We start from the raw sequence: 26,570 nt of genomic DNA on the forward strand, positions 1-26,570 counted from the left end.
AGTTTCTGCCTATGCCAAAATCCCGCCCAATGAAAACGACGCCGTTTGATGGCATGAGAAAAAGTTGTTATTAATCGCGTGCAATTAAATACAGCCGGCTACTTTTTTTGCAATACCAACAAAAAAAAAATATTAAATAGAATTCTAATTATTACAGACTTCTAACGAGAGTGTTAATTATAATGATAGATGCTTTGAAAATCGATTTCTCCATAAACATTTAAATGTAGCCGCAACATGCTCTTGAAAACTGAAAGGTCGACAGCCCCCTTTAGTCTTCCCAGATTTTGAAATCCATTGATTTATAGTCTATATATAAGCCTGTGTCGATGGAGAATTTTCCTCCAAACTTCAGTATATATTCAGTTCGTATCACCTGCATTTTACAAAACATACACCCAAACTTTCAGCAACTAAACAATGCCAATGTATGTTCCAGTAAAAGACATTGGCCCGCTTGATAGGGAGAAAGCAATAAGAGTGAAGTCTGTTAGATGCTACGAAATAGCCGAGAACAGAGGGTCCACCGAGATCAAGAGTCGAGAAGTTTTGGTCTGTGATAAAGAGGTATTTTCGTGTCATTCTTATGATTTTATTTAAATGTTTATGTTTTAGGCTTTATAATCATTCCAATGCAATACACATGTCTTATTTATTTCACTAATCCTACTTGCAGGGTACTTTCATACATTTGAATATGCAAAATAGTGATGTCTAGAAATATAAGAATGTGTTCATAGAAGGGAAGCTCTATTCTGTAAAAAACTTTTTGGTTTTCACCCACTATTATACTTTCAAAACTTGTGATCACGAATATATGATTAGGTTAAACTATAAGACTCAAGTAAAGGCCATCAAATCGAAAGGTTTTCCTAATAAGATGTTTCAACTCAAAAACTATGACTCTTTGAAAGACCCTACTCAAGTGAATGACAAGGTGTTGTTTGGTAAGTATATAGTTCATGCTTTTGCTATTTTTAAGTTTTCTATTTCTGTATTTTGTCTACTATTCATTTTTTTTGATTTTACAGATTTAATAGGCAGGGTTGTCGAGATCCATGCTCCTGTGGACAAAATAATAGGAGGCAGACCAGCAAAACTTCTTGATTTCAAAATGGCTGATAATCAGTAAGTTTTCTACTAACAACTATGTGCCTATATTTTTAATCATTAAATTATTTCTAACATAATTGCCTATAGGGGAAATACATTACCGTGCACTGTTTGGGACAGTCATGTTGCTTTTATGGTACCATATTATGATTCTGGTCTTCAAGAACCCCTAATTTTGGTTCTTCAACTTTGTCGGGCAAAAGTGGTGAATGGTAAGTTATGCCATTGCATTATTCTTTTGATTTTTATCTAGGTTTTCCAACAATCATTAACATGTATGATTCTAATAGGTGAAATCAGAATTACTAGCTGCTATGATGCTACCCAACTTCATTTGAATGGACCTTATCAGGAATTTGCTGATTTTAAATCTCAGTAAGTGCCTTAAATAGCATGTGCTTTATAATGTGTTCTACTGTTTACTGTCTATATTTTAAATACCATGTCAGTGCCTTTTTTGATTTTAAACTTTATCTACTGACTACATTTAAAATAGCATTGCATTTATAATGTTATCTACTCTATACATTTTAAATAGCATGGATTTTAGTATGTTATCTACTGTCTACTGTATTCATTTTAAATAGCATGTCTACGGTATACTGTTTCATTAAGTGCCTTTTCAGTTTTTAGATGTTATCTATTGTCTACATTTTACAACTCAACACATAACAATGCATGAGACAACAATGAATCTACTGTATCTATTATTTATAACACTTATTCATAACATGCAATGGACTCATATAATTTACTGTTTTTGTTACCTGTAGGTTAAGTGCATCACACAGCCCTTTACGCAGTATCAGCACTGCAACTGTGCTTTCTCAATCCCAAGGAATTGATGACTTCACCAGTGGTGCTTTGACTGTAACTCCAGTTGCTGATCTGGTGAAAAAGAAACAGGTTATACTCTGAAATTTTTGATATCATTAATACAGTCAATTAAGATCAGTAATTATTTGTCATTATAATACATACTAACCAAGTTACATTTCCTATGGCAGAATGGGGAATTCTATGTTCCTGCTGAAATAGTGGGAATTGAAGGGTCATTTGGATGGATGTACATCTCATGCATGTCACCAGGATGTAACAGAAAACTATCTGGCCAAGTAGGTGATTTCAGTTGTACACACTGTAATAAGAAGTATCAAGAAGGCATGGCAAGGTATAGAGTGAAAGTGATTGTTCTTGATAAAGGTCAAAAATATGCTCCCTTCCTTTTGTGGGATAGGGAGTGTTCTGAATTAGTTGGTATCCCAGCACACAGTTTGTACCTCAAGTATAATAAGGTAAAGTCATACAACACTATAATTTAATACCTTAATAGCAGTTGTGTTAATCTATTTGACCTCTAAGTATGCTATTTTGTTTATTTTAAGTTTCAGACATTCCAGCAGAATTGGAATCCTTGGTTGGTATGCGAATGATATTTAAGATATCATTAAAGATGGAGTTCATGAAGGGAGCTAATTCAGCCTACACTGTGATGAGAGTACTAAGGGATGAAGTGTTAGTCTCTGCCTATTGTTCTAACCTTATTGAAGACCAAGAGAAGGACTTGATGACAAAAATGATAGATGAGGACGAGGAAGAAGATGAGGAATCTGATCAGGTTCTTATTTTTAATAAAGTATACACTATAGTTACATTTTTAAGTCTTCTTATGACATGCGTTTGACTAAATAAACTTTTCATGTATATAGGAGGCTTAAAATGGAGAGAATGAGGTCAACAGCCCCTTGAGTATACAGCACTCTCAAAGTGTAGACCTTGAGACTGATGATTCTAATGGTGTGAAGAGATCGCTTCTGGATCAATTTTCCTCCTCTAGGAAGAAGGGGAAAAATGTTGTTGTTAAAAAGGAAAAAGTTTAAGATCTTGGATACTACAGACTGTTACCACATGTTTTGTGGTTTTACTGTTTTGAAACTAATGTTTTGGCCTGCACACTATCTATTTTCATTTCTAAAACAATGTCAGTTTGTTTCCATATGAACATTTGTAGTCAGTTTGACTATTTTCCTTTTTGGTTTATCTATGCTTAATTTTATTACACTGTTTATTTCTTTACTTGGTTAGATATATGAAACTGTATGCAGGGGAAGAATTAAGTTACCAAGCAAGCAATCTAACAAGCAACTAAAGACAAGGAAGCAAACACAGTCCCAATCAGGTCAAGAATGAAGCACAACAAACCACTGTACCAGAAAAGCTTTTAAACTAATTTACTTCTACCTATGTGATAAATCTATAGTCATGTACTGATTCTGTAATTTATTGTAATATAGATTGTAATAAAACTATTTATTTGCACTATATACATTCTTCTATATTACTTTCAGACTCAAAACAATTTCAATAGAATCATTACCAAACTAACCAGAAAGTAACTTGGAAAACATGTATTCAATCAAACACACTAATGATGTTAATAAAAAAAAACTAAATTTGAAATTAATCACATATACATTGAGTGAAAGGATAGTCCTACATAAATTAGGTTCTAACCAAAATAATACATTTAACAGATAGTTAGATAGTCCTATATTCTACACTTTGAAAGTGAAAAGTGTATACAAATTTGATTTGACTTTGTCAATTCAAAAAGCAAATAGTCAATGATAGCACTAAATCAATTAAACCCAAATATATCAACTAAAATAAATCCAGATATAGCTTTTGTGAATTTCAATTATCATTAACTTTGGTTAAGTTAAATATAAATTAGACTTTAAGGTCAAAATTGTATCAAAATTATTCAAATGATCACAATATAAGTACATATTACTATATAATAGAATATGTAGAGTAAATTGTTTTGAATAAAGTCTAATTTATTAAGGTTAACAGTAGACAAAATGTTAACAGTAGAAAAAAACATTTACAAACTTAAAAATATAGTGTTGGAAGTAGCTGTGAACAATGTAATTTAATAATCATATGTATTTCAAAAATGAACTTTGACTTCGTCAATTCAAAAAGGATTATATTTTCGCTTTCTGAAAATCCTATATAATTGTGATTGTTGTAAATAAATACAAAACCTTATCATATGAGAATTCATTAGTAATATACGATTAAAAAGTAAAAAATGTAGGAATGAAACTTTTATATATGTTTTACAAAATTTGATACATCTTTGAGCCTATAAAGTACCAGAAAAAGCTAACAACGCTTTTTAGCACATTACAAAATCAAACCGTAAAAATTGTAATTGACCAAATATTTTTCATGTCAATTTGTCTAAAAAGTACACAATACAGTACTGTTTCTGATCTCAATGGATCTAAGATTTAAACATTTAAAATCTACAATTTACAGAAGTAAAGTTTTATAAACTTGGAGAGTAAATACTCATCCCCTAATACATACTATATAATATACTAATTTGTAATCTGAAAATGTAGAATCTGTGATATATAAGAATCTGTCAGCACTGCCAAGTATTCAACTGCTGTGCCAAAAAAAATGTCAAAAAAAAAATAGGACTACAAATAGTAAATGTAATTTAGTCATTTAACATATGCATCACAAACAAAGTTTAAGCATTTGCCAAAGAATCAAGAACGAACAAAATGATTTTAACTGATTTTATTATAGCAACTTTAACAATATAAGTAACAAATGTGCCAACAAAGTATTCAAGTACTCAGTATGTAATCTATCATTATAAATGTAATGAATCTCAATATAAAATTGGAAACACAATGCTCTTTGGCTTTAAAAACCACATAATTTGTAATTTGTAAATAAAAATGTTAAAAATATACAGACAGATTCTAAAAATTTCATATAACTGCATCAGAATTATAAGTTCATCATTTGCCCAATACTAAAAACAGTGTTAGTATATTTGTAAAAAAGAATAAGTGCATGAGTGATAGGGGAAACATGTGTATTCAATGATAGCAATACACTATTGCATTTTGGTTTTCTCAAAAAAACTGAACAGTCATAATCATTTCAGTACATGTGTTAACATTAATGATTATCAGCCACTAAAGCATTCAAAATATAGCAAATATGCATGCTCAAACTACACTCACAAATCAATATTGAAAGATACAAAACAACATCAGACATGAGGAAACTTAATTCATCTACACTAATAAGGAGCAAAAGGAAGGACATAATGAACAATCAAGGTATATTCTACACTATTAAAACTCTTAATTTAAGTTTACCAGTTTCTGCTTTTACTTCAATGACCACAGCCTATTATGCATCCTGATCTTCCCATCTTTCTCTTATGCAACCAATTATGAACACTGCTCCCCTAAAAGATAAGAGTATTAAGTTAGTTGAAACCCTAAGAAATAATATGACGAAACTCTATGCTAATCTACGATTTTAGGTAAATATTTGTTTCTATTCCACTTATCTGAGCGACGAATGGTCGAAAAATTCCTGGAATGTCTTTCTACGGTGATGAACACTGTACGACATTTGTACACAGATCTGCAAATTTTTTTTAAAAAAATGTTAATTACAAGTAAGTTCTGATATATACGATAGAACATAGGGATAGAATAAAATTTGTAGGGAACTTATCTCATAGCGACTGGATTGAAAGATTACAGTGCTTTGTATCTAGATCGTGACATCAACCCTAGAACCTTCAAAATACCATTGTAAATGAAGATGGACTAATCAAAACCCAAATCTTCCGATTGATCTGAAGATCGCCTACTAAAAACGAAGCGAGAGGAAGAAAATCGAAGATCCGACACTCAAATCGAAGTTCTTCGAGTAAACAACGACGATCTGGCAACACAATTTCAGATTGGAAGAGTGAAAACGAAATCGCCCACAAAACAGTAAAATCTTCGATTAACAAACAAAGATCGGGCACTCAAATCCACGATCTTCGAATGAGAACGAAGATCGGCTGATAAATATTGAAATGAAGATAGGGTTTTGAAAATCCATCCTCATCGGATGTTAAAGGTCATGAAGATCTTTAGGACATAAACATTATTGCCTGAAATTGTACAAAGCTCAAGAGCGAAGAAAGAAATAGGGATGTCCGCATTCGGATATGGATGAGAGGTAGCTGTGAGGAAGGAGGGTGTGGGGGGAGTGTTATGGGTAAGAAGTGGGCCGGGTATGGGTTATCAAACATGGGGGAATGGTTTGGGCTATGTATTAAAATCATTATATATTGGGTTTGATTAGGGGAATGTTTAATTATAGAGATTTGCAGATTTTAAACCCATACTTCAATAATAAGTTTGTACAAAAAAAATAGGTGATTATGAATTCAAATTAATTTTAAGTATTTTTGTATATAAGGTACATTACTTTTTTAATGGATGTACATTATTTGCATTTACAATTTTTTTATTTTAGTTTTGATTATGGTTCACGTTACTACGTGGACCACTGTTAATGTATTGACGATGTTAATTCATGACTTATTTCATATAATACTTAGCTTCTAATAGTGTTTAAATTTCTTACCATTAAGAGCACTTATTTTTTGCTTGTAATTTACACGGTATATTTATTGGACCACGGTTAATGTATTCACAATTTTTATTAATGCATCTATTATTATACAACCCATCCTTCAATAATAACTAACGAAAATAAAAATAGGTGATTATGAATTCAGATTAATTGTTTTAAGTTTCTCCGTATATAAGGTACATTACTTTTTTAATGGATGTACATTATTTGCATTTGCCTTTTTTTTTTTTTATTGTAGTTTTGATTATGGTTCACGTTATTGAGTGGACCACGGTCAATGTATTGACGATGCTAATTCATGACTTATTTCATATAATACTTAGCTTATAATAGTTTTAATTAACTATTTTAATTCACTATAATACATAGGTTGTAATATTTTTCAAAAATGTTTCCATTTTGAATTTGTATTTTGCACTTTTAAAATTTGTTTTTAATTATGTGTCACGATACTGTGTGGACCATGGTTAATGTATTTATGTTTTTAAAAGTGCACTAATTCTTATAATATATAGCTTATAATTCAAGTTAAATATGTTAGTTATTTATTGTCTAATGTTTGCCTTTGCAGAAAATGTTGAGAACAACCATACCATGCTACAAGAAAATATTAATGATCCGCAAATGGAATACACACCACAAATGTATTGTAATTCAAGTGAGAGGCCAATAAGTGCTCTCACAACAGGTAAACTATTTAAAGATTGTACAAAATTTCTTTACAGTAGATAACATATGACAAACGTGTTATGTTTTTTCAGTTAATATAGAATCCTTGGATATACAAATTAGTACGCGTAGTACGGAATATACAACCAGCAACAGTAAATCAAGGCATTTTGTTTTAGGATCCCGAAATACATTCTCTTCGAGTGCAAAAAGCGATATACTTAACGGTGAGTTTTTACATTAAAGACCACAATTACTTAATTGTTTGTATTCCAGTTACATGCTACAAAAATTTTCTTTTAAATTCCATGTTTAATTGGTTATATAAAAGGTACCCACACAATGTCTGAGAACAAACGCCCACCTCTAAACGATATATCCAATGGTAAGTATTTATTAGGTCATTTTATACAACTTAATAAATGTTTATTAAATTATGCTAGCTAAGTTGTAAAGTATATATTTTTTAGGTAACACAAATTGCAACAAAAGAAAATGCATGGATAAGGGTAAAACTATTATCCAGTGTAATGTTGTCAACCGGGATTTGTTTCAAGATTTTGAAGAAGTTTCCAATATGGACACTATTTCAAAAACCGCGAAAGAAAATCATGGTACGTATAATGTTAAATAGTAGTAATTTCAAAATGTTTATGGCTGTTATTCTTGGTTTAAGTCATATGAAACTAATTTCATATATTATGCTTAGGATTGTCACCAATTACACAACAACATATCCAATTAGGTGAAAATGGTAAGTAATTATTTTGTAAATGGTAACAATGTCATTACGATATTTTGTGGAGGTTTGTAAACATTTCTAAAAAATTAATTATGTACATGGTAGGTACAAATCAATTTTTTGAGACTGCATGCACAAACCAAGTCACAGTACGAATTGAATCGACAGTTGGGACTTCAAATGGTAGCCACGTCGGTGATGAGCCAACAAATAGCTATCAAGGTACATAACCAACTGCTTACAATACTGGTATGTTTACTATATTACGGTGTTTTAATAAATTTAGTGCAGTTGGATTTATTTTATTTTAATTATCTACTTAGTGGAATACCAAGATCTTGGTGATGCAACTATAACATGTCAGCACTGTGGAGCGCTGTTTTGGTACGAAGAAAGGACACACAAAACAGATAATCGTGGCCACCCGAAATATAACTTGTGTTGCAACAATGGTAAGATTCAATTTCCATACATGCTGATGCCCCCACAACCGATATATGATATTTTTTTTGGAGAATCAGAAAAGAACAAGGAATTTCTACACAACATTAGAACATACAATAGTATGTTCTGCTTCACTTCGATGGGTGGGAAAATAGATCGAAACGTCAACAGAAACGGTGGTCCCCCAATCTTCCGTATAAATGGCTAGAACTTCCATTACATTGGTAGTCTATTGCCGGTAGATGGCATGAAACCGCATTTCGCGCAGCTGTATATCTATGATACCAACAATGAAATGGACAACCGTGTCAATTCTGTTAGGTAAGTCTGTGGCATTTTATGTTATAAATGTTGTTATGATGTAGTTTTATTACAAATCTAATTGTTCACCGTTTTATATTTTAGGCAAGATGGTAAGCGAAACGACATTCATGTTGAGATTGTCAATGTGATTCAATCTATTTTGGATGAACACAATGTGTTGGTCAAAACCTTTCGCATGGCACGAGATGAACTACAAAAAATCCCAACCGCTGAGGTTAAGATAAAATTGCTTGGTAAGAGATCAAGGGATGCTAGGACATACAACTTGCCACAGGTCTCAGAGGTTGCTGCATTGATTGTTGGTGATATCGATACTAATATTGGTGAACGCGACATTCTGGTTGAAACAAAGAGCGGTCTCTTGCAACGAATCACTGAGTTAAATCCTGCTTACCTGCCAATGCAATATCCTTTATTGTTTCCTTATGGTGAAGACGGTTATAGGGAAGACATTCCCTTCTCAACGATAAAGGGGAACACATTTGGTGGTCGTCAAAGGATAAGCCCTCGAGAATATTTTTCTTACCGTATCCAGTCTAGGACAACAGAAGTTTCAACATTGTTGCATGCAAGAAGGCTATTCCAGCAATTCCTGGTTGATGCCTATACGATGGTTGAGTCCGGAAGGTTGATATATATACGGACGCATCAAAAAAGTTTGAGATGCGAAGCATATAATTGCTTGAATGATGCATTAACAAGAGGTGAACTTGACCCCACTGCTCAAGGAAAAACGAATAATATTGCCTTCGAGTTTTACCGGTGGTGCTAGATACATGATACAAAATTACCAGGACGCAATGACGATTTGCCGATGGGTTGGATATCCAGATTTGTTCATCACGTTTACTTGCAACCCCAAGTGGCCTGAGGTACAACGGTTCTTGAGTACAAGAAATCTGAGGCCAGAAGATCGTCCAAACATAATATGTAGAATATTCAAATTGAAGTTGGATGCTCTACTATCAGAATGCCGAAAGAACAAGTTATTTGGCCCAGTCATTGGAGGTACGTGTCAAAATAAGATACTATTTTAATGTTGTAGTTTTTAATCCATACAAATTTCACAATTTTACCCATATATTATAAAATGAATGTTGCAATTTCTTTGTTAACAGTGATCTATACTATAGAGTTTCAAAAAAGAGGACTACCGCATGCTCATATACTTTTGTTTCTGGATAAAAACAATCAAGCACAAAGTGGGATAAATCTGGACAACATCATTTCAGCTGAATTACCTGACCAAGAAAGAGATCCAGAATACTTCAAAGTTGTTGAGGAGTTTATGATGCATGGCCCTTGCGGGAAAGCACGGATGACTTCTCCATGTATGGCAAATGGTAAGTGTACTAAACACTTTCCCAAGAAGTTTGTTAATACATCAACTGTGGACGAGGATGGTTATCCTATATACCGCAGAAGAGACAATGGCAGGTCTGTCATGCGCAATGGTATTGAGTTGGATAATAGGTACGTAGTACCACACAACAGACATTTGTTACTAAAGTATAGGGCTCATATTAATGTGGAATGGTGTAATCAATCCCGGTCAATCAAGTATTTGTTCAAGTACGTAAACAAGGGCCATGATAGGGTTACCGCAGAGTTTTACAAATCCAACAGCGATGACGAAAGTCCAAAAGTGATCGATGAAATCAATATGTTCTATGACTGTCGGTATATTTCTCCGTGTGAAGCAGCTTGGCGATTGTTTGGATTTGATATACAATTAAGGACACCATCTGTTGAGCGATTGAGCTTTCACTTGCCCAATCAACAAAGTGTTATATTCGCAGATGACGATCCTGTTGATAACATACTAAGTCGTCCAACAATTTTGCAGAGCATGTTCTTAGAATGGTTTGAGGCTAATAAAACCTACCCAGATGCAAAACAACTTACATATGCCGAAATGCCCACTAAATTTGTATGGAAGAAAGATGTTAGGAAATGGCAACCAAGGAAAAGAGGATTTGCCATCGGTAGACTTTTCTATGTGCCACCTGGTACAGGGGAGATATTTTATTTGAGATGTCTTTTGAATAAAGTAAAAGGGCCCACGAGTTTTTTGGACATAAAAAAAGTAGATGGTGTGCAATATGATTCTTTTAGGGATGCGTGTTCTGCCAGGGGATTAGTAGACGACGACAGGGAGTATGTTCATGCTATAGAAGAAGCAAGTCAATGGGCGACCGGTGTTAATTTGAGAAGATTGTTTGTCACACTATTAATGTCAAACTCAATGGCTAAACCTGAAGTTGTGTGGGAAGCTGCGTGGCACTATTTGGCTGAGGATGCACAATTCAAAATTAGAGCTCAATTGGGGATTACAGGTAAAATTTTATATTTGTAATTTCACTTTGTACAGATTTATTGTATACACATACTTAAAATATGCGATTGATTATATTATCACAGATTTGATTTTATCTGAAGATGAGAAAAAGAATTTCGCACTTCGCGAGATAGAAATAATGCTTTCTGCTATTAGAAAGAGTTTGAAAGACTTTCCGTTGATGCCAATGCCGGATTTAGAGATTCATGATAGAACCACCAATCGTATGATACAAGAGGAATTAGCATATGATATTAATGTCATGAAGGAAGAGAATGAAAAATTGGTGCATCAACTCACCGAAGAGCAAAGGGCTATATATGCAAATGTTTTGCAAGATGCTGAGAACGATCTTGGAGGGTTGTTTTTTGTTTATGGATACGGTGGAACTGGAAAAACATTCTTATGGAGAGCATTGTCGTCTGCTTTAAGGTCAAAGGGTGATATAGTTTTAAATGTGGCATCAAGTGGTATAGCATCGCTTTTATTACCAGGAGGTAGAACTGCGCATTCTAGATTTTCAATACCAATTGCTGTTAATGAAGATTCAACATGCAACATCAGCCAAAGCAGTCCTTTGGCAAAATTGTTGATGCAATGTAAGTTGATCATTTGGGATGAGGCACCGATGATGCATAAGTTTTGCTTTGAAGCTTTAGACCGTAGTATGAGAGATATCATGCGTGCCAAAAATCCAAATAGCTTGGATATGACTTTTGGTGGGAAAACCGTGGTGTTAGGTGGAGATTTCAGACAGATTCTACCAGTCATTCCAAAGGGCACCCGACAAGATATTGTTGGAGCAAGTGTCAATGCATCATATCTTTGGAGAAGCTGTAAAGTATTTAGGCTAACAAAGAATCTCAGGCTAAGGTCATTGCAATCAGAAACTGATGTTCAACAGATTGAAAAATTTGCAAAGTGGATTGCTAATATCGGTGATGGAACAATTGGTGAGTCTTTGCATGGAGAATGTGAGATAAATATTCCTGAAGAATTTGTGCTAACTTGTGTTGAGGATCCAATTTCTACAATTGTTGATAGCATATTCCCTATGTTTCGCAGAGGTCATAGTGATATTCAATATCTAAAAGATCGTGCTATTTTGGCACCAACACTGGATATTGTGGATGCAGTAAATGAATACATGAATGGCTACAATAATTCCGAAGGAAGGACGTATCTCAGTTGTGACTCAGTCTGCAAATCAGATTCAAATGTTGACATGCTTGCTGATTTGCACAGTCCTGAATTTTTAAATGGATTAAGGTGTTCAGGAGTGTCAAATCACTCATTGACTCTAAAAGTTGGGTCTCCAGTTATGCTTCTGAGGAATATTGATCACTCATTGGGGTTGTGCAATGGTACAAGAATGATAATTTCAAAGTTGGCAGATCATGTGTTAGAAGCTCAAATACTATGCGGTGCAAGTGCCGGTACAAAAGTCCTAATTCCAAGAATGTCCTTAACACCTTCTGATCCAAGATTGCCTTTTAAGTTCCAAAGGAAGCAATTCCCACTAATGTTTTCATATGCAATGACAATAAATAAAAGCCAAGGCCAGACACTCTCCAACATTGGTTTGTTTTTGAAGAGACCGGTTTTTAATCATGGTCAATTGTATGTAGCAGTGTCAAGAGTGAGTAATCCGAAGGGATTAAAAATTCTTATTTGGGATGAAAATGAAAAAAAAAAAAAAAAAAACCACTACAAATGTAGTATACAGAGAAGTATTCAATAATGTTTAATAAAATTTCAACAACTTCGCTATCCATTTATTTTTTTATAATTATGTATACATATTGCCGTGCACCGTACGGGTGCAACTACTAGTTGTCCTTAATAATAATAATAATAATAATAATAATAATAATAATAATAATAATAATAATAATAATAATAATAATAATAATAATAATAATAAATGTTTATATAATAAAAAATACGTGGCTATATATATCTACTATACTAATAAGAGCCCAAGAGAGTTAGGCCTATAATGGGTAGAAAAAATGGCGGTCACAGATTTTAATCAAATGAATGGCTCAGATTGATTAAAAGATTGATAAGATTTAAATTTTACACTAAAATTTCCTAAAATACCCACACACCGTTACTAATTCCGTTAAAATTTTAAGAATTGCCGTTAGTTCACCGTTAACTTACTCATTGATTTCAATAATAAAAAAAAAAGGTCTTAGGTTCGAAGATTTAAATTTTACACTAAAATTTCCTAAAATACCCACACACCGTTACTAATTCCATTAAAATTTTAAGAATTGCCGTTAGTTCACCGTTAACTTACTCATTGATTTCAATAAAAAAAAAAAAGGTCTTAGGTTCGAACCTCATCCCAATCAAAGTTGGCATAATTAGTACTCTATTTTACTCTTATTAAATTATTATATAAGTAATAATTTAGTAGCTACAACAAAAAATTATAGATATGCATTTCTTTAATTTAGAATTATGTGTCCATAATGCCTTTATTCAAAAAAAAAAAATTATTCATTATCGATAAATTAAATAAGAGAAATAATTGTATTAGTTATATTGTCTTTATTTTTCTACAATATAAAAATTCTTTATATTCAAATTTATTAATTGATTATATTCGCTACATTGTCCTTACAATGTCTTAATTCAGTGAAAAAAAAAATTATTCATTATCAATAAATTAATTAAGAGAAATATTTTCATTAGTTATATTGTCTTTATTTTTCTCAACTGTAAAAATTTTTACATTCAAATTCATCAATTGATTATATTCACTACATTGTCTAGTATTTTTTTTGTGCACTATTTTTTTTAATTAAATATCAAAGTTATAATACAAAATAATGCTATATATTTATTTACCAAGTATTTTATTAATACCATGAAAAGTTTAAAAAAATATATAATTAATAAAGCCAATCATATTAACTACTTGAGAGATTTTGTGACAAAGAGAGTATTCAAATCACACAACAAATTGAAGTGAGAACTACCTTGCAATGTCCTTGTTTGACAACCAGCCGTTAGCGCGCGGATTATATTAGCGGATTTGACCAACTAATTTATTTAATTATTAATATTGGGTAGAAAAAATGATCGCCAAATTATTAAATCAAATGAATGGTACAAATTTTTCAGGTTTTAATTTTTTTTAAAAATTTTTCTAATTTATCCTTAATTATATGATTATCCATTTAACTTTTCCGTTAAATACTGTTAATTCACCGTTAGTCTAATTATAATATTAACGTCTAATATAGAATTATAATTACACCATTAATCTAATTCTAATATTAAAGTCTTAATAGAACTTAACCACAAATCCTAATGTCGAAATCTCCTCAAACAATATTAGTATATATTTAATATTTTATGCCCTAATTTTTATTTGTTCTCCCTTATGTCCCGTATTTGGTTTCAACCATACCTATACAATTATTTTATTGACAATTATAATCAATCTTGACTATATTATCTTGCATTTGTAAACTTAGAATTACTTATTTAACCTGCACGGGCTTAGCTCAATGGTTTAGTGGGCAGTATTTGGGAGAAGAGACCAAGGTTTGAACCTCGGCGGCGTCAGTGCGGGAATTATGTCCAAAGTGGGCAGATTCCTTGTTCGCACCGGCATTTGGTCCTGTCTGCTCAACTTCCTACAATGCTCTGTCGGGTCAGAGTGTGGGGGGCCCTTGGGGTAGGGGACTCAACCTTTGGGAGAAGAATTACCTATTTAAATACGCAAATTCAACCTTCAATTATCTATGCATGAACAATTTCAATATAATCTTGTCTTAATATACTTTAAAGTACTTATTTTTTAAAAAAAAACATTGGGCATTATCCCAATCGCGCAATGCGCGTAAAAAACTAGTATATATATATATATATATATATATATATATATATATATATATATATATATATATATATATATATATATATATATATATATATATATATATATAGGCGAGTTCAGGTGCGGCAATGTCTTACAGTGCGGCATCACCAATAGTTCATCAAATACACACCATCAACGTAGGAAAATACACTACAAAAAAAATGAGACAAATTAGGTACGCATCACCAAACACACACCATTCGGTGCGAGTAAAAACACCATACAGTGTTCGGAATACACCATTGGGGGTGGTGAGTTATATGGTGTATTTTTTTTGGGTCTGTTTGTGTATTTTTTGATGTTTTATTGCATTTCATTGTGGTGTGTTTTCCTTACAGTGTTGGTGCATATTATTAATACTATTGGTGTATTATGAAATTCCGCCGCACCGCCGCACGAGAAGACTCCGCCGTATTTAAACTTTTTCACATATATATATATATATATATATATATATATATATATATATATATATATATATATATATATTTATTTATTTATTTATTTATTTATTGAGGACAATATAATAAATTGATCCATATAACTTTAAATATAGCTATTAACCAAACAAAGTAATATTATATTCCTACAATCCAAACCTAACATACATGGTAATCTTACATCCCCAAAATCACATATTACCTTTCAAGAGGTTATCATATTACTTAAGATAATCTCAAATTTCGTGAATCAAAAGCCTCTCAAAGCTAATGCGGTGATAATGTTTCAAGGTAATGTGATTACCTCTATTTTCTTACGTAATCTAAAATTATCTTGAAAGATTTTAACTTTGTCCTCGTTTACTAAACTTTATATAATAATAATAATAATAATAATAATAATAATAATAATAATAATAATAATAATAACCATTTACCAAACAAGATAATATTATATTTACACAATCAAAACCAAACATCTTCTACTATAATAAAGCCGAAGAATAGTTTTTCGCTCAATGAAAGAAAGTTCTAGATACACATTATATTTATGAATCAATTATTAAACAATTACTAATTACTAATAAGGAGTAATAACTGAATGTTAAAATATAAAGGAACTGAATAGACACGGTCCTGCTGGACAGTTCACTCTACAATAATAATTACGGAGTAATATCTAACAATTATTAGTTTAGCTATAAATAGTTCAAACATCTGGCACCCAATTCCTCAAACGAAAGGTACTGTCAAAATCCTCCAAATTGTTTTCGAAATGCCTTCTGCATACTAAGGAGAGCACTTCGAGTTTGGCTGGTCAGAACCTACGAAGTTCCTGAGATACATGGAGGCACAACAAGCAAAAGAAAAACAATGCCTCTTTCATGACAAATAGGTAATGTTAATATCAGATTTTCTGTAATATTTTTCTAAATCCTTATTAACAGTAACAATGTTTCAATTATTGCTATTGTTTTCATTCTGTAATGTTCAAAGTGTGGGTAATGATAAATAACTAAAGGAACAAATTTTTAAAAATAAAATAATTGTACGAAAGGTACTGTCAAAATCCTCCAAATTGTATTCGAAATGCCTTCTGCATACAAGGAGAGCATTCCGAGTTTGGCTGGTCAGAACCTACGAAGTTCCTGAGATAAATGGAGGCACAACAAGCAAAAGAAAAACAATGCCTCTTTCATGACAATGAGGTAATGTTAAGATCGGATTTTCTGTAATATTTTTCTAAATCCTTATTAACAGTAACAATGTTTTCATTATTGCTATTGTTTTCATTCTGTAATGTTTAAAGTGTGGGTAATGATAAATAAATAAAGGAACAAATTTTTAAAAATAAAATAATTGTACGAAAGGTACTGTCAAAATCCTCCAAATTGTTTTCGAAATGCCTTCTGCATACAAGGAGAGCACTCCGAGTTTGGCTGGTCAGAACCTACGAAGTTCCTGAGATAAATGGAGGCACAACAAGCAAAAGAAAAACAATGCCTCTTTCATGACAATGAGGTAATGTTAATATCAGATTTTCTGTAATATTTTTCTAAATCCTTATTAACTGTAACGATGAGATGATGGGATTTCAAATTCAAAATAATAAATTCAATCAGATTACAGAACTGGAGAACGCTAGAGTTCTATAGGAGAAATAACATAATAGTCTCCTACTATTCAGGCTAGGACTACTGACTAAAATACAACCAATAATATTAAAGCATAATATACACATAAAATATTAATATTGCTAACACACCCCCTCAAGCACAAGGGTGGATGCTAACCACATTGAGCTTGTCCCTCAGAGTATGAAAACGCGGAGCTGGAAGGGGTTTGGTGAAGATGTCAGCAAGCTGGTCCTTGGTTGAAATGAAGTTGACGACGAACTCCCCCGAAGAAACTTTATCGCGGACAAAGTGAAAATCAATCTCGACATGCTTCGTTCTGGCGTGGAACACAGAATTAGCGGCTAAGTATGTTTCCCCTAGATTATCACACCATAATGTAGCGGGATCTCCAGTATGTAGACCCAACTCCCGGAGTAAGGATACGACCCAGGTAACTTCAGCAGCTACGTCGGCAAGACTTTTGTACTCGGCCTCTGTTGAGGAGCGTGCAACCGTGCGCTGCTTCCGAGATAGCCAGGAGATGAAGTTAGTCCCAAGGAAGACCGCATAACCATTGGTGGATTTTCGGTCTATAGTACAGCTGGCCCAATCTGAGTTTGAAAACGCATGTATAGCGGAAGAGGATGATGGAGATAGACGTAGCCCGTAGTCGAGAGTGCCTTTTACATACCGGAGGACACGTTTGAGAAGAACCCAATGATCCTGTGTGGGGGAATGCATGAATTGACAAAGCCTGTTAACTGAAAAGGAAAGATCTGGCCGAGTAATGGTCAGGTACTGCAGAGCCCCTACTATACGGCGGTATTGAGTCGGATTGTCGAACGGGTCAAGTGTTGGTGTAGCCGGTTGAGTGACTGCAGCCGGAGTAGCCAAGGGTTTACAGTCGGTCATACCCGCACGTGAGAGAACATCAGCCATATACCTCCGTTGAGACAATAGGAAGCCACCATCATCAGACAAAGTCTCAATGCCTAGGAAGAAGGTGGGCTTGCCCAAGTCCCGGATCTTGAACGTAGATGAGAGACGCCGTAAAAGGGAATCAATTAACGCTGAGTCGTTGCCGAACATAATAATATCGTCTACGTAGACGAGTAAGAACACCCTGGAAACACCGTCGGTGTAGTGAAATAACGACACATCAGTTTTGGAGGCAAGGAAACCTGTTGATATTAGGAACTCATGTAGTCGCTTGAACCAAGCCCGAGGAGGCTGTTTCAAGCCATAAAGAGAACGCTGTAAGTGGCACACGTGATCCGGATGTGCTGGATCCTCGTATCCCGGTGGCTACTTCATGTAAACCGTCTCGGATAGATGCCCATTTAGAAAGGCATTGTGGACATCAAGCTGTCGCATGGTCCATTTGTGAGACACTGCAAGAGAAAATAATATGCGAATAGTGGTTGGTTTAACAACCGGACTGAACGTGTCAAAAAAATCTTCACCAGCCACTTGGTTGAACCCTTTGGCAACCAGGCGCGCTTTGTAGCGCTCTATTGAGCCATCAGCTTTATGCTTGGTGCGAAAAACCCACTTGCAGCCTATGACATTCATGTGCGGCGTTGCCGGGACCAGGTTCCAGGTGTTGTTATGCAGTAGTGCATTAAACTCCTGGTCCATGGCATCCCGCCATTGCGGATATCCAACTGCTTGGGAGTAACATGTGGGATCCGTGGTGACAGTGAGTGGCTGAAACTGCTCATCTGTTCCACGAGTCTTACGCCGAGTGCGCAAGACATGCCCTTCGCTCTGGGATGATTTAGTAGTGGTCATCCCTTTTCTCCGAGTTGGAGCTGGGGCAGCCTCTATAGCCATTTGAGGCGGTTCCTGTGCCATGGGTAACTCCATTGGCGGTGGTGGAGCCGGAGTATTAACAACAACAGGACTTGAACCCCAGGGTGTATTGATAGGTTGCTCATCAGTAACCTGTAGAGAAGCCTGCATAGAAAAGGGGAAAGTGGACTCATCAAATCGGACATGACGGCAGATAAAGATCTTTCCCGTGGATAAGTCTAAGCAGCGGTACCCCCTATAAGAGACTGGGTAACCTAAGAAGACGCATGGTGCCGACCGATATTCCATTTTATGGCGATTGTAGGGCCGCAAATAGGGATAACAGCGGCAACCGAAGACACGGAAAAAGTTATATGTGGGTTGGGTGTTATATAAACGGGAATAGGGCGTTTCAAACTGTATGGCTGAAGATGGCAAGTAGTTGATTAAATGGGCTGCTGTTTCAAAAGCATAATCCCAATATTGAAGGGGAGTTGAGCTTTCAGCTAATAAAGCTAAGCCGGTTTCGACAATGTGTCGGTTCCGGCGCTCAACACGACCATTTTGTTCGTGTGTATAGGCGCAAGACTGCCTGTGAGTTATGCCAAGAGACTCGAAAGCTGTGTGTAATCGGCGATATTCGCCGCCCAAGTCAGACTGAATGGCTTTGATAGAACGGGAAAACCGCCGTTCTACCATTGCCCGAAATAAATTGAACGTTTTATATATGTCTGATTTTAATCTTAGCGGATAAAACCAGCAAAACCGCGAGTAATCGTCTACAAAAAGGACAAAGTAACGAAAACCCGAATTACTAATAACAGAAGATAGACCCCAGATGTCCATGTACAATAAATCTAAAATATTTTGACTAGTGTTTGAAACTCTATCTAGTGGAAAACGTGCTGATTTTCCGAGTTGGCATGCGGTGCACATTCTTGACGAACTTGTTTTATTTGGCAAAACTGAGCAGCTTTTTAAGACACGCTGAAGGACTTCATGGTGAGGGTGACCCAACAGTTGATGCCACACCTGTGACGATGCTCGGGCGGAGAGAAACACAAAGTGAGACCGGGGAACCAGTAGCTTGTATAACCCGCCCGAGGTTGACCCTTTAAGTAGAATTGTTTGGGTGCTGGAATCCTTCACAAGAAACAAATCTTTAGGAAATTCGAAAAACACATCGTTTTCATTAGCAACACGATAAACAGAAAGCAATGGTAAAGTCAGATTCGGGACATGTAAGATATTTGACATTTGTAGATTTTTAGACCGGGATGGGATTACTGCATGACCCACACGGGAAACATCCAAACCTGCGCCGTTGCCAACTTTGAGTACGTCCCCGCCATTGTACGCCTCGAAATGGTGCAACATCTGTTCATCCGGAGTTGCATGAGACGAGGCACTCGTGTCCGGGTACCAGGCATCGGCTACCTGAGGTTCACCGGCCACTACAATATTAGCCTGACCTGCATTCGGTTGTGGACGCTCCGTATATCGTTTAAAATAATAAACGGCCGTATGGCCGTGTGATCTGCAGATTTGGCGACAGGGTGTGCCGCCGCGCCCTCGGTCGTTGCTATTCCCCCTGCCACGGCCATGCCGTCCGCGGCCGCCGGAACCACTGCGGCCACCCGATCCGTGATCGCCGCTATTTCTGCCACGCCCCGCAAAGAACGCCGACGGACTACCTCCTGCGCCGGACTCGACTGCAAAGTCATCGGAGTGGATAAACTCCTGCGCCTGTAGATGATCGGCGAGTTGCGACAAGGAGACGGGGCTGCCGGAGACAGTGAGCGAGCTGGCCATCGCTCGGAATTCTGGCCGTAGTCTACGTAGCACGTACAGAATTTGTTCATCCGGAGACAGAGGCCGTCCGGCCAGCGCGAGTGCTTCAACAATAGTCTGGGCTTTGCCAAGATATTCTGTCGGTGAGCTTCCTCCCTGACGCAAAGTTTGAAACTGCCCGAGAAGACTCAGACAGCAGGCTCGGGTGGTTGATGCCAATGCGGATGTGACCGACTCCCAGACTTCTTTGGCGGTGTTCCGGCCGAGCGCGTGATGCATGACTTCGTCCGAGAATGAGGAAATCAGCAGTGATAAAATTGATTGGTCCTGTTGGACCCAGGCAGCATGCGCGGGATTCGGAGTCGTGGTTGTCGTTGCCGCGGCATCACCGGAGGCCAAGGTGACGGAGATAGTCTCCGGAGGACACGGGAGACTGCCATCAATATATCCCAGTAGTCCTTGGCCACGGAGAAAAGGGAGAAGTTGTGTTCTCCAGAAGAGGTAATTACGCGTTGTTAATTTCATAGAAACAAAATGATGCGCAGCTGAGAGCGGGTTTGGTGTCGCCGGCACAGTGGGTGCGGCGGGGATGATTGGTTGTTCAGATGAATTCGAAGCCATCGATAGAGTGGTGAGAGAGAGCGGAAACGAATAGGAAAGAGAATCGCAGTCCTATCGCAACTGATACCAGATGAGATGATGAGATTTCAAATTCAAAATAATAAATTCAATCAGATTACATAACTGGAGAACGCTAGAGTTCTATAGGAGAAATAACATAATAGTCTCCTACTATTCAGGGTAGGACTATTGACTAAAATACAACCAATAATATTAAAGCATAATATATACATAAAATATTAATATTGCTAACAGTAACAATGTTTTCATTATTGCTATTGTTTTCATTCTATAATGTTCAAAGTGTGGGTAATGATAAATAAATAAAGGAACAAATTTTTTAAAATAAAATAATTGTTCACTGTAAGAAATTATATGAACTACATTTATTTACATACTTCGTATACTGTTTTGAGAGGAAAATGAATGAGAATCGAGTCGATTATTCTTGCGACAGATGAGCAAAGAGATTATACTGTTTTGAGAGGAAAATGAATGAGAATCGAATCGATGGATTATTCTTGCGGCAGATGAGCAAAGAGATTTAGTGGGAGATACGTCGAGTTACAACACCTCGATCGAGGTTTGATCTCATGACCTCCAATATAGGAGAGGTCACTACATACCATTTGAACACAAGGTACTTGGCAAGAATAGAGTACTTTAATTATTGAGCAATTAAATTAGTTGTGTGGTTTTATTTTTTAAAAGGCCCTATAATATTTTGGGTCACCACGTTATATTTTAAATTTAATTATTGTGTGTATATGTATTTATACAATTATTGTTGTATTTATTAACCATAATTTTGATCTGTAGTGATTCTCATGAATTGTTAAATACTTATTATTTAACAATGTAATTAGATTATTTCAAAAAAAACGTAATTAGATCTATTATATTTTTAATCATTTTGTTTTTGCGGAAAATGAAATTTTGTCAAGTACTAAGATAAGTAGAGGTGCAAACGACAAACGACAAACTACTAACATTATTTACCATGAAGTGTTTAATAACATTTAATATTTGTTATTTAAATAATGTAATATAGAATGCCAAGTAGTGTTTTTTTATTCATTTTTTATTCGATACAAGTGTTTTTTATTCATTAATATGATCTTCTTCATATTCTTTTTTCTTCTTCAAATATATTCAACTTAATTGGTATGTAATAAATAAATTCATTTTGGATAATTAAAATGCTATAAATAAATTTTCTAATTTTGAAGTTTCAGGTTTGAAATTTTATAACTTCATTTATATTTTCTCATGAAAAAATAAAGAATCATTTATTTATTGTATATAGTTTAATTTACTAATTTTAAAAATTTGTTATAAAATGTGTGTGTGTGTGTGTAAATAATTATTTAAATGTAAAATTTTAAAATCTCATGTGGTATCTAATAACACAATGCTTTATAATATATGCTAATGGTATGTTGTGACGTTTTAATATAACAACTAATTTAATAAAAATACTTAAATTTTATACCGTGCATCGCACGGGACAAATACTAGTACAAAGTAAAGAAGGGTAAAATAGTAAAATAAAGAAGAATCTTTATATAGATTAAATTATATTAAATATCATGTCCATATTTGTAGGAGATATATTAAAGGTATGAATGCGAATAATATAATATGTAATCAAATATGCTCAAAAAACACAGACACCATGGCCGATGGTTAATGGTTGTGTTTGTAATTTTTATGTTCGGAGTCCACGAGTGCCATTGTTGAGTGAAGTGAAATAATGTTATTAGGTGTGTGCAATAACGTTCAGACGTGTGTGCATGTATGCGTTAGGATACTGGCCGTTAAGGTCAGAGGAATACGCACACACGTGTGCAGCGTAGGCAACGTCTGTTTGCACACGCGTGTGACGAATATTTTTTAAAAAAACTAGGGACCTTTGTAGTGAGATTGACATGGAAATTTATTTTAGTGGCGATGTGCGAGAACAGAAGATGAATGGGCGTGTGCGTGCAAATCACTTGTGATTGCACAAGCATGTGCACCAATTATAGGAATAGTATGTTTATAGAATTGAGTGGTGATGAAAGAATTGAAGGGTCTATGTAGTTGACAGCATAGTTTTTGATGGGGGGTAAGTAGTCAAAACTTTCAGCATGGATCTCCACCCATGTGTGTCAATAAGTGCAGTATGAAGTCTTCAAATATAAGAAGTATGTGCAACAAAGTTAACATATGTGTGCATATATGTGCAATCCCGTGGGCTTGTTTGTGTTTGTAGCATTTTAGTACTAAGTCCAGGACTGGAATTAATGATGGATTTAATGTTATTAGGTGTGTGCATAATCGTGCAAAAGTGTGTGCACGTTTGCGTTAAGGTCCTAGTGTTTAACCACACACTAATTGCACACATAGTGACCGAACGCACATGATTGCACACACACATTGATTGCACACACGGGTGTTAAACACGAGCGTACCTGTGTTCTCCATCGGTCACGGTGTGTACATTGTTACCGTGGTGTCTGCGTTTCAGAGATTATATTGTTGGCATTCATTCCTTAAATCAAGGAGTGGATTAGTCACTGTGTCCAATGGTGGAAACTTTGGATAAAAAAATTAAAAAAAAAAAAAGTATGCACCATGAAGAAAACAGAGTATTAAACTCCATTAGTTTGTATAAATACCATATTTTCAATCCACATCGAATAAATACAAACTCTTGACCTACCTTGTTGGGCTCTAGCAGCTCATTCCCTCTAAGGGGCGATTACAGTTGTTATATCGTGGACCGCAGTGCATAATCGATTATGCACCGTGCATTAAAACGGCGTCATTTCATACATTAAATAAACCTCCTACAAATATGGACATGATATTTAATATAATTTAATCCGTATAAAGATTCTTCTTTATTTTACTATTTCTCCCCTTATCCTTATTTTAAGACATTTTAAACGTGAATTATTGACCATTAAAAATTATAGATGGATGCACAAGATTTGATCTCACAATCTCACCTAAACAAGTAGTCTCATATGATCCTAAGTTTATATATATAGTTGAGTTCAAATGAGGACAAGTATATTATAGAGGACTTTGAGGACAGATGTAGTGTGTGCCATTAGCTTGTATGTCGTGTGTATGGCCGAATGTAGTCATGTGTCATAGTTTGTATGTCGCGTGCATAGATTTGTTAATTAGTAGAGCCTGCATTCGAAACCTGATGTTTGCATGTATTATTGTGTGCCATTATATATTAAATTGTGTGTCTGCTATTAATTTGTTGTGTGCCCATTATTTCTCCGCACAGTCCTCTATATATTGTTGTCCATATTTAAAAGTTTTATTTATAATGTAACCCAAAGATATTGGACGATTGGTAAATATGATGTAATCCAAAGATCAAAATGCCAAATAAAGTGTTTGGTTATTCAACAGTTTGAAGCAACAATTTGTTCCAAGCCACTGAAAATACAAACATTGCAATTTACAATATTTTCACTTAGCATTTTGAGAATGGTTTCCCCAAAACACCTCTATATATATATATTTTTTAAAGTTTACTGTAAAACCATTTCGACTCTTTGAATAACAAGAGTCAATTTCGCTGGCTCAGTAGCTTAATTTTTAAATTGGAGCCTTAAGGCTCCTTTTATAGGAGCTACTACTACTACTACTACTGCTGCTGCTGCTGCTGCTGCTACTACTACTACTACTACTACTATAATAGGGATAATGTAGCGAATATAATCAATTGATGAATTTGAATGTAAAGAATTTTTATATTGGAGAAAAATAAAGACAATATAACTAATGAAATTATTTCTCTTATTTAATTTGTTGATAATGAATAATTTTTTTTGAATAAAGGAATTGTAGATAGACCTGGAAATTCGTGTATACGGGTTCGTTAACGGGTCAACACGATAACGACACGAACACAATAAGACTAAACACGGACACGACACGTTAAGGTTAACGGGTTGTAATTCTTAACACGAACATGAACACGATTTGTAAACGGGTTGACACGATAGACACATTTTGTTAATAGGTTTCGGGTCGTGTCGACACGATATGACACGAAATCCGTTTAAACCCACTAAACATATTCAATATATTTATATTTTTTAAAAAAATTAGAACCTACAATTCAATCCATCAAACAAACTAACAAAATATTCAACTCATAACTTTCATAAAATGATGAGATAACATCCAAAAATCATAATTAAAGAAGTCCATAATAATATTTTAAATCAAAATTAAACACAATAAAATTTAAATTGCATATTGTTGAACATCAATAATTCATCCTGATGTAATAAATTCTTCCACAGTCATATTCATGATATCTTCTGTAATCTCGTTCAAGTCGGTTTGTCCTAAATCTATAAATTTTCAAAATATAACATTATAAGTCAATAAAAAAATTAAAAATAACTAATAATGAAATAAAGAAAAATAAACAATGATTCTATTTATAAACTTTATTTTTTAAAAAATGGCATTACCTAAATCCCCATACAACCAATCTTTGCAACAGACAATTCCCTCAACAACTTCTGGTTTAAGTGAGCTTCGGTATTGGTCAAGGACTCTACCGCCAATACTGAATGTAGACTCTGAAGCCACTGGAATACTTAAGATATCTCGAGCCATGGTAGCAAGTTGAGGATACCGAAATTGATTTCCCTTCCAAAAATGCAAAATATTCAAGTCTACTTTTCTGTCAATTCTTTGCTCATCTAAATATATTTCAAGCTCAGACTTGTTTTTCGAACTCCCAAATTCAGTGCATTCATAATTGTCAAATTTCTAGTTACACACACACACACACAAATACATATTAAAATAATTCCTAAAAAAATTGATATAAGAAAATTATTATATATATACATTATTACTAAAAAAATTTACCTCAAAATCATCCTCATTATTCCCGGTGCCAACTGAGTCATTGCCAAGATTCATATAATTTGATGAAACATGTCTAGGAGAAATCTTGTTAGCATATTCATTGTAGAGAGAAAATAAGCTCTCCTTAACTTTCTTAAACTCCATAGAATCATGCCCACAAAGCTTTTTGTAACTCCAATCAACAAAATGAATCTTTTAACGAGGATCCAATATCACAGCTATAGCTAAAATCAAGCTAAATGCAGACTAATACTTCTCAAATATAGCAAACATTTGGACAACCATATTTCTCATACACAAATCATCCCCATTCTTTTGTTCTTCTAAAGTTAAGTGTGCCTTGAATATAGTAGAAAAATACAAGTTCGTTGTTGGATACTTGGTTCCAGAAAACACACAAGTAATCTCATAA

The 26,570-nt window shown here is 34.6% G+C and overlaps 3 protein-coding genes across 3 annotated transcripts; 2 read left to right on the plus strand and 1 right to left on the minus strand.

The window, feature by feature from the left end:
* The first annotated feature begins 420 nt into the window (after nucleotides 1-420).
* LOC109171507 lies at nucleotides 421-1,492 on the plus strand. Its single transcript, XM_019320536.1, has 5 exons — nucleotides 421-567; nucleotides 719-947; nucleotides 1,032-1,128; nucleotides 1,201-1,325; nucleotides 1,404-1,492. Exons 1-5 carry the CDS (start codon nucleotides 421-423, stop codon nucleotides 1,490-1,492), a joined length of 687 nt encoding a protein of 228 aa, XP_019176081.1.
* An 8,075-nt stretch (nucleotides 1,493-9,567) lies between these two features.
* On the plus strand, nucleotides 9,568-16,761 carry LOC109171508. Its single transcript, XM_019320537.1, has 4 exons — nucleotides 9,568-9,775; nucleotides 9,886-11,103; nucleotides 11,189-12,744; nucleotides 16,753-16,761. Exons 1-4 carry the CDS (start codon nucleotides 9,568-9,570, stop codon nucleotides 16,759-16,761), a joined length of 2,991 nt encoding a protein of 996 aa, XP_019176082.1.
* Nucleotides 16,762-17,212: 451 nt separating this feature from the next.
* On the minus strand, nucleotides 17,213-17,998 carry LOC109171511 (uncharacterized mitochondrial protein AtMg00810-like). The gene has a single exon (XM_019320538.1). It carries the CDS (start codon nucleotides 17,996-17,998, stop codon nucleotides 17,213-17,215), a length of 786 nt encoding a protein of 261 aa, XP_019176083.1.
* Between the last annotated feature and the right edge of the window lie 8,572 nt (nucleotides 17,999-26,570).

This window comes from Ipomoea nil, unplaced genomic scaffold, assembly GCF_001879475.1.
Source record: "Ipomoea nil cultivar Tokyo-kokei standard unplaced genomic scaffold, Asagao_1.1 scaffold0319, whole genome shotgun sequence".
NCBI lineage: Eukaryota > Viridiplantae > Streptophyta > Magnoliopsida > Solanales > Convolvulaceae > Ipomoea > Ipomoea nil.

What these genes read in the sequence shown, in the direction of transcription:
- LOC109171511 (XM_019320538.1), bottom strand. Translation starts at nt 17,998, where the DNA reads ATGGCTGATGTTCTCTCACGTGCGGGTATGACCGACTGTAAACCCTTG.
- LOC109171508 (XM_019320537.1), top strand. Translation starts at nt 9,568, where the DNA reads ATGACGATTTGCCGATGGGTTGGATATCCAGATTTGTTCATCACGTTT. An exon ending in ATTTGGCCCAGTCATTGGAG is followed by an intron (nt 9,776 to 9,885) that starts GTACGTGTCAAA and finishes CTTTGTTAACAG; the next exon opens with TGATCTATACTATAGAGTTT. An exon ending in AGCTCAATTGGGGATTACAG is followed by an intron (nt 11,104 to 11,188) that starts GTAAAATTTTAT and finishes ATATTATCACAG; the next exon opens with ATTTGATTTTATCTGAAGAT.
- LOC109171507 (XM_019320536.1), top strand. Translation starts at nt 421, where the DNA reads ATGCCAATGTATGTTCCAGTAAAAGACATTGGCCCGCTTGATAGGGAG. An exon ending in GAATGACAAGGTGTTGTTTG is followed by an intron (nt 948 to 1,031) that starts GTAAGTATATAG and finishes TTGATTTTACAG; the next exon opens with ATTTAATAGGCAGGGTTGTC. An exon ending in TCGGGCAAAAGTGGTGAATG is followed by an intron (nt 1,326 to 1,403) that starts GTAAGTTATGCC and finishes TGATTCTAATAG; the next exon opens with GTGAAATCAGAATTACTAGC.